Source organism: Corvus brachyrhynchos, unplaced genomic scaffold (genome assembly GCF_000691975.1).
Source record: "Corvus brachyrhynchos isolate BGI_N302 unplaced genomic scaffold, ASM69197v1 scaffold95, whole genome shotgun sequence".
Classification (NCBI taxonomy): Eukaryota; Metazoa; Chordata; class Aves; order Passeriformes; family Corvidae; genus Corvus; species Corvus brachyrhynchos.
This window is the reverse complement of record NW_008238347.1, coordinates 1,934,837-1,943,782: the sequence shown is the minus strand read 5'-3', so window position 1 is coordinate 1,943,782 and position 8,946 is coordinate 1,934,837. Positions and strand designations below refer to the sequence as shown.

The following is an 8,946-nucleotide window of genomic DNA, read 5'->3' as shown; positions in this document are numbered from 1 at the left end:
AGTGTGCTCAGTAACTGCATATCAATTGCAAAAATCAGTAAATCTATTGTTTAGACCCACAAACAGGAAATCAGCTTCTCATCAAGTTCCCTGTGAAGTGGGCGACACGACTGCTGTGAGTTTAGCCCAGACACATAGTTTTGTGTGTCATACAGGTGGAAGATTTGAAAAGGGAGTCTATCATCCTTCTACTTCAGTAGTGGAACAGTTTTACGTACAAGCGTGTGCTGACCACCAACGTGCAAGGAGATTGTATGTAGAAAAATACACTTTGATGTTAATTTATTTAGCTTGAGTTGGTTGTATGTTTTTCACATTACTGCACTGTGTTTGCACAACCAATAAGGACACCAGAGTTGACTATTCATGTTTATTGGATAATTCATATCAAAGGAACACTTTTGAAAGTCTGACCACAGAAAATAAAAGCATTCCTTTGAGAGGAGAGAAATCAGAAATCCTCACTGGAAGGAAAGGATCTCTTTATTATTAATTGTCTGAGGAGAAGGGATGTTTTCAAGTGGCATGACTGAAGTGTGGACACACCAGGGTGGGAGTTCTAGTGTGGGCTGTACACAGTCAGGAGGGTCACAATGTGTGCTTGAGATGTTCAGGGATGCATTAACCCTTTGCAGTCTGTCGCCTCTTAGGTGTAAAAGGTTTTCCTGTGCCAGTTCCAAGTCAAACTGTGAAGTCACTCATCTGTTTTGTTCCAGTCGAAACTGTTTCTGTCTCTTTATAGTGCTTACTGTCTGGACAGGTTATAGTGTACAAGGACTCAGGTCTCCAGAATGTTATCATTTAGAACTGAAAACTTGCTCTATTTCATTTTGAAACAATTTGCATATGTTCCTTTTTCTCCCTCACTATTTATTTACTGATTTCACTGATGTGAGAGGAAACCATATAGTTATTCTACTTCAGTAGCATCAGAACAGAAATTTAAGAGCCTGTTTTATTAATTTAGGAACACATAGCTGGATTGTTCTGGGGTCTGAGCTCCTAAGAAAATAAGCACTCTTCCTAAAGTGGGGGAGTTGAAGATTCTCAGTACTTGCCTTTTCCATTCAGATGGTTCCTTTGCTTTAAGTGTGTGACAAAGCTATTAACTTGGATGGGAACATTAACACACTGAAAGATAGGTGCAGAGGTCAGCAACAGGAAGCCAAAAGGGAGTGAATGGAATGTTTTGGTGATCTGGCAGTTTACTTCACCAAATGCAAATGCTACACAATTATTTTCTTATTCCTCTGTTTCACTCTCCCATGCTGATCTCTTTCCTGGGTGCTGACGCTTTTCTTCTACCCTGTCTCTGTTAACATCTACTAAATCAAGCAACAAGCTGCCTTTGTGACAGGTAAACGACCCCTGAAGGTTGCAGGGGCCTGTATCATCTGAGCTGTCAGAATTCCAGTGCCTTTTTCCAGGATGCTGGTGTTTCTCACCATATAGGTCTACCTCATAATTCCAGCCTCTTTCGCTGGGATGCTGGTGCTTGTACATAGGATATCTTCTGCCTCGATGTTCTCTTTGGGTTAACTCATTCATGTAGGTTAGCTGTGCCCTAGGGCTGTTAGCAAACTGATCCAACAGTGACTTTCTGCCAGGAGGCTGTTGCCTTTTCAGCTCCAGATAGATACCAAGGTCATCTATGTCTCTTTTTCCTGGATGCTGCCTCTTCTGAATGTCTCCATAAGATGTGTCTTTCTCAACATCTCTTTTTCCAGGATGCTGTCTCTTCTCCAGGTTGCTTAGGTACTTTTTCCCAGGGTGTTGTCTTTTGGAAAGCCATTGTAGCAGAGGGGCATTTGATTCTGTCCAAGGAAAAGAATAACGTTAATGAGACCCCATAATACTGACTAAGGAAGTTGTAATAGGAATTTGTGGAGCAGGATCATAATCTGTTGCTCTTTGAAAGCCAACTCAGTTTTTCCAGCTAACAGTCATAACAGTCATAACAGTCATATTAGTATCTCTTACTCATTCTTAAGCTCTTCTTTGTATTTCAGGTCTTGGATCAACACAACCAATTCTCAGCATTGATGCAAAGAGGGAAGATGGCTTTTCCTGTGGGCCCTTGGGGCCAGCTCATCTTCCACTGTGGAAGGACCCTGTGCTCCTTTTTGCTGGCAGGCACCTATGTGGTGTTTCTTGCAATCCCTGAGTCTGATCTTCCACTGCTGTGACTAGTGGTAGCAGAGCATCTAGAAGGTAGGAGCTTCAGACAGTGAAGCAGCCTCTAGCATTCCCAGCCATGGAAAAAGCCCACTTTTCCTGGGGAGTAGGAAGGATTGAGGTAGTAGGTGAATGGCAGCACCCCCACCTCGAATTTACATTAGGTATAGGATCCACAACTGCAGAATGTCCTTCATGGGTCCTCTTAGAGCTTCCCTAGGGAAGTACCTGCCAGACAAGCAGGTTTTCTGTGACAGGCTTCTACCGTTTTATTATGCAGCAGCTGCTTAGTGATAGTATGGCCTTTCCTGAGAAAAGAGATCTTAGAGAAGAAAGCATCTTTGAAGAACTGTCAGTGTATTGCAGCAGCCCTCTTATCCTTCCCCTCCCCTTAGTTCTAGTGCTAAGTGTGAACATCAGAACCTGGAAATGATACCTTGGATCTAATGATCTCAGCCAAGTGCTATACCATCACCAAATGGGTGTCCCCAGTGGAATATATACCTTTATTAATCTCTTCTTCCTTTTCAGCTTTCTTGAGGACAGACTGAAGAATGAGGCTTTCAGATCTCTGAAGGATGTCATCCAGGGGACTTCTTCCCATGTTCTCACTCTCCTCTGGAAGGAGATGTCCCCCATTGAAGCAAACACCACACAAGGTCAAGCAGAGGAGTAGCAGTGACAGCTGGATAGATGGCATTGTGGGACAGGGGTTCCTGCAACTTCCATTGGACAGAGAACAACAGGGGAGGAGGATGGAGCAAGCAAACCTAGCAATAACAGGAATATTTCCAGACACTGAAAAAAACAAATATGGCACTGCTGCAGGGATTGAAGTCTCTTAGGGTCTTTCCTCATTTCTGTTACTAACCTCTCAGTTTGTTTTTTATCCTCCAAAGGATCTAAATTCTTCATAATTAAAACCAGGCAGTTGTTCATTTTTCTGGCAGAATAAATATGATATGAACATCCTAAGGCACAGGTGATTCTGAAAACAGTGATTTTACTCTGCTGTCTGCCAAGAGGCAAACTTAATTTCCCCCTTGAACTATGTACCCACAAGGTACAGACACCTACACCTGCTATTTCCACCAGGCAATTCCCTTTGCTAAGGGTTCATTTTAAAATGATACTGGTATTAGCAGCAATTCCATTCCACCTTTAGTTAAAGCCAGACCTAAATAATCCCCTAGTTTTTAACTGGGGTTTTTTATACATTTAAAGTAGCCATGTGCCTGGGTATTTGTCAGGATAAGAAGACAGCTATGCTCTGTGGGGCAGGGGGATTTCTTGCATGGAAAGAAATTAGGGAAGTACCTCATACTTTTTTCAGAGACATAATAATAATTGTATCCTCTATTACCTCTTGCCCAGATACCAAGTATTTTTCTATTTCTTCTAGCTAGCACTGAATTCCTAGCACACTTAGGGATTTATTTTACAGTAAGCAGAGTTCCTTCAGTAGAATGGAATACGTCTTTAATACTACTATAGCAGTCATTTAGCTTAATTATATCTTCAGAACATAAAAGAAATGCACAGTTTTATGAAGTCCTACAAATATCTAAAATAGAGAATAAGTTTATTACCTTACTTATTGGCAGGTTTTTATTACTTCTGATGAAATCCTTGAGTAACAGCCCTAAGAACATTGCATAGCCTGTTTGACTCAGAGCAATCTTTAGACAGAAAGGTAGAATCTGCTAAAAAGGAAATTACTTGATTAATTACCTGATTTGTAGTTTCAGATTTTTGCTTGATGCATCTGCCAAGTCCTTTAAAGCTGTTTGTGCCTCTGAGCTTCAGAGTTGCCCTTTTGCTGCCGCAGGCACACGGAGTACCCAACAGAAGCGTTGCTGTGTGCTCTCTGGATGGCTCACATCTCTGTACTTATACTGTACTGCCTCTGGACCCTTTATGCAAATAGCTCTGAGGTAATTTAAGGGATATGATGTGTTCTTTTTTTTTTGTTTGTTTTTTTCCTGCTCTCAGAGAGCTACATTTTGAATTCATTTTAAGATTCACACAGTTATCTGCTGGCCTCCATATGGCCATGCTCGACTCCCAGAAATTATTTTCCCATTCTCTGAAGAGATTATGTTGAATTTTATGTAACTCAGCATAAAGAAAAGGAGGTTTTCTTTGCTTAACGAAACTAAGCTTGTTTGTCCTCTACTAAGCAAGGGTTTTGGAGTAGATGCAGAGAGGTAGGTAATTAATTAGGCTAGGCAAGAAAGACAATTGGCATATGTTCTTTTTTATCCCTCACTATTTATTTACTGATTTCACTGATGTGAGAGGAAACCATATAGTTACTCTACTTCAGTAGCATCAAAACAGAAATTTAAGAGCCTGTGGCAAAAATGTAATGGATTATATTTAAATAAATGTATTAAGTGTATAAGAACATGGGTTCTTGTTCTGAATGACACAATACAGTTTCTGGCATACAATTCCATATTTTCTTGGCATAAGCTTCCACAGAGTATTTTAGAATATGGCGTGCACAGCATTAAGTATTAAAATGTGTTTATGTTGCTGCTACGTGCTTCAAAAAGCATTGTACTATTGTAACTAGAAATAAGACTCTCTGGTCTCTAACCCATCTGTCTATTTAAGATATTGCTCCACACAGTACTGCACAGCTGCTTGGCATTTCCTAGGTGTAATAACTCCTTAAGGTCTCTCCGGCACGATACCTGAGTTTAAACAATTACTGTGTTGCCCTGTAAATGAAAGTGGGCATTGATAAAATGGGAAACTGCCTGGTTTCATTCTCATTAAAATCTGCTTCTTGACACTTTTGAGCTTATCTTTAGAGAACATGGATGAAGTCCTGTGTTACAATTACATCCCCATGCAAAGCTCCTCAGCAGGTGCAAAATTATATTCACAGTGCAATGCCCAGGACTTCCTGCCTGATCAGCTTTACCTCCTTGTTCAGAGGTATTTTTATCTTATTTTGGACTCATTTAGTAGAGTTTTAATGCTTTGTTTAAAGGAAGAAAGTTAAAATTAAGCACCTCAAGGAGTCGGGTTATTTTCATGAAAAATGTCCTTTTTCTATTTCACAGCTGGAAAACTGTCTCTTTTTAATATGATATCCTTCCTTTTAGAGTTTTGTTTGGCTTTTTTCCAGCCACTTTTTTTTCAGTTTCATTTTCCCTGCAGGTGATTTTTCTATTTAAAAGATTTCTGGAGGTTTATTTTATAAGTGTAAATGTTCTTTCCTCCCCCTCACTGCACAATTACTCATGACACTGAGATGAATTCATGGGTAGAAGGGAGAGTTTGTTTTCTCAAACTCCAAAGTCTTCCAAGCTATACTTTTTTGTCTTGTCACAAATGCATGGATACCCCAGACTTGCCCAGAGCTTGTGTCAGCACAGGGTTTGGCTCCCAGGCGGCATGTAAGTCTGTGGCAGGTTCTAGAATTGCACTGAGATGTTGAACTACTACATTTCATACCTAAATACAGCATTTCAGCACCACTGTGATCCTCAACCCCTTTGTCTAACTGCTGTATTTTATCACAGGTGCATCAAGTCCCTCGATCTCTTGTATCAGCTCTGTTGAGGAAGTTCCTTATTTTTCTTTTAAACATTCTCAAGGGCACCCCAGCTTTTCAAAGGGCTTCTAAATGAAGAAACTGGGAGGCAGACCCTTACATGTGATCTGCATGAACTGAGGTCTGTGTTCCTCCCCTCCCCAACATGTTGCTTGTATTGCTGACTGCAGTCACTAACCACACATCACCAGGAGCTTGGTGCCTCTGCTTGTGCTGAGCACTTGTCCAGCTCAGTGTTGGTGTTCACAGCAGTGGGGCCTTAGCATTGGGGCTGTCACTGGCCACACAGTTGGTCCCTAAAAATGAAGGTGAATAATGAAAAAACCTGCTCCTATCCCAAGTCTGATCTCTGTTTTAAAGAATACAGACACTCATGTTTTGTGCAGTTAGTCAGCTATGACAGCCTGGAGTCAAGTAGAAAGTTCTCCTTGGCAGATTTTTGAATTTTTACGTCTTACTTTGACTGCCTTGCTGTTGAAACTGTCGGAGGTAAGTAACTGAAGTACTGTTGGAGAATGGTTAGAGGATCAGGGACATGGATTATTGATAAAGGGTACAAGTTAATAACAGAACTGTACAAGAAAAAGCCTGCAAGCAAAGGCCTGCATGAGAAAAAGCCTCCATGAGAAAATGCCTGCGTGAGAAACAGGCCTGAGAACCAAAAGGGAGTTTTAAGGAGGTACAGTGCTGTGCTGATAAGATGTACTGACCATGAGAGGGGAGGAAGATTTTTGATCTCTCAAGACAAAACATAAATAATAGAAGCTTGCCAAATGTAGTCTTTTATCTAACCCAATTATGTAGAAGTAAGGATGTGCTTTTGTAAGCTTAAACCAATCAAGAACTGACAAGCATGTATACTGATACTATATAAGTGCCTCTGTATTGCTAATAAACGAAGCTTGCATTACCAATCATATTGATTGTCTGCATGTCTTCCCCCGCCGGAAAGTCAGCAAAGTACATAGCTCATTTTTAGTATGGCCATCCCTCTAAGAATCCTGAAATATATAAGTTGTTGTGGGAACTGCTTTTCTTGACCTATAGGAATAAAAAATACTCTTGTTTGGAATTAATGCTTCACTGCATCCCAGTTTCACTAGGAGATGCTGAATTTTGAAGCGGTTTGCCCTTTGTCACAGATCAGTAGTTTTAAAGTCAGGAAGTGACACCAGAATCTATTCACTTAGCATTCCTTTATTGAAAACAGGTTTGGTTTTTGGTAGTACCTCACAAGAGACACATCTTTTTCATTTAAAAGGTTACCTATGTGACCTTACTTCTGTGTGCAAGACTGAGAGGCTGAGAACCTCCACTGGCTACTTAAGGCATCCCATTAATTTTTATTACTTGTACACTGTCACTAGGACTGTAGTTTCAATCTCCTCATCTCTTTAAATAACTTTATCCTCTTGGATATTTCCTGAATTGTATTTCTTGCAATGACTGCAAATCTAAGCTGTTCTGTCTGAACTTCTTCTTGTTAACAGTGTTGTGAATTAGGAATGATTTGTTTGCTAACAGAAATGAGAGGCAAATCAGCTCTTTTGTTTAGTCTGGAAAATGTAAAAGCACACTTTGTTCATATCACTCCTCCCAGTTTGTTCCTTGATTGAACTACTCAGGCAGAAAATTAGGGAGATGGATATCAGTAATAGGTGGACAACTCTCTTTTTCCATGTGATCTTCCTAACATGATCCTTCCTGCATAGGAACAGGTAAATAGTTTGCCCTGCAGGAGCATGTATTGTATTTTTGTGAGAGATATAATTCCAGCTTTTCTTCATTTTGATTTTGATTTTGACATCAGAGTGCCAGAGTGTGTACAGCCACAATGATCTTTAGATGGTTTATTATTAGACTCATAGTATAGTTTTACAAGGGAGGCAAGCCTTCAGGAGTACAAACTTTTCTTAGACCTGAGGAAATGCAATCGTATCTCAAAGTCTGTCTCTCCTCTTAGTACTAAAAAAGGACTTGTGATCCCCCAGAACTGTCTGCTTTTCATGGTAATAGATGTCACTACAACACAATATATTATACCTAATCTACAAACCTTGTCTTAAATATTAGTCATTACTGAAGGCAGGGTTCCAAGCAACTTCTATCTACTAGTCCCCAAAATTCATTTGCTAAGTAAATGGACCTAGACAGTACTGAGTGGATGTAATGACACATGAAGGAGGTTTTTAAAATGCAGGCTACTGTGGTCACTGCCAGCATTGGCAAAAGTGATCCCTTTGTGCAGACATACCCAGCCAGGGGGGCTTCACTGTGGGCAGCAGCACAGCTTATCACAGCCCAGCTGGTTTTGCTGCAAGTCATCACAAAACCAAAACCCTTGAAGAATAGTAAGGACAGCTTTCCCATTCATTTTCATTAGCTGCAAATATAAGATCTAGGAAGGGAAACGAAGGTAACTTGTCTACCATGTTCTGTTTCTTCCAGCACTAGGCCCCCACCATGGTACTTCTCTTGTTGCTTAGTGCAAGTGTCTGTAGTGGTAAACACTTGTTTGTGATGTGAGCTCTGAGGCCTTTTGGGGGCAAACTTTAGTTAGAGCCAGCTGAAGGAATTGGCCTGGAGAATCTTGTGAAATTATTAGAAGTTCTGCTGGCTGATGCTGAATGGCACTTGAAGCATGACCTGAACATGGTAAGAACATGTAAAGGATCCCTTCTGAAGGCTGTGTAACCTTCAATTGACACCCTCCCACTCAAAAATTTCAGAAATGGCAAAACCTTCTGCTCTGACTGTAAGCCCCAGAGTTTCATAGTTTTGCAAATATAAAAGTGTTGAAGCTTAATTCTTTGAATTCATTGAAACTAATAGAAAACCCTTTGAGGAAATTTAGTATAGGGAGAGATTAGGCCTTCTGTTTTAAATAATGAGTAGGTTGAGTATTGAAGGAGATTGAGAACATTTATTTCTTTGTGAGGAAGCCCTTAATAGAATTACTGAATAAATTCCACATGGAACACATACACAGCTCTCCTCATCAATTTCAATCCAAAAAGGGAACTATTATATTAGAAGGAAAGGGCAGTATCCCACATAGCATTAAAACTGTTGCCAAAAGGTGTATAAATAACATGTTGCTTGTCTTGACTAAATAGTTTTATTGTTCCATGAGGAAGCAAAACCAAAGCATTATGACATTAATGCCACATACTGGTTTACTGACAGATTTTTCAATATTAAAC

General features: G+C 40.2%; 1 protein-coding gene across 2 annotated transcripts; it reads right to left on the bottom strand.

Annotated features, from left to right (window-relative positions):
• Positions 1–356: 356 nt before the first annotated feature.
• On the bottom strand, positions 357–6,663 carry TRH (thyrotropin releasing hormone). 2 transcript variants are annotated; one of them, XM_017735269.1, is made up of 3 exons: positions 3,907–6,663; positions 2,680–2,897; positions 357–1,814 (listed from the first exon to the last, which is right to left on the bottom strand). In XM_017735269.1, the coding sequence occupies exons 2-3, from the start codon at positions 2,873–2,875 to the stop codon at positions 1,243–1,245; spliced, it is 768 nt and encodes a 255-aa protein (XP_017590758.1). In that variant the 5' UTR covers positions 2,876–2,897; positions 3,907–6,663; the 3' UTR covers positions 357–1,242. The 2 variants fall into 2 exon arrangements, with proteins under 2 accessions (XP_017590758.1, XP_008632686.2); XM_008634464.2 differs by having other exon boundaries at positions 2,680–6,663.
• Between the last annotated feature and the right edge of the window lie 2,283 nt (positions 6,664–8,946).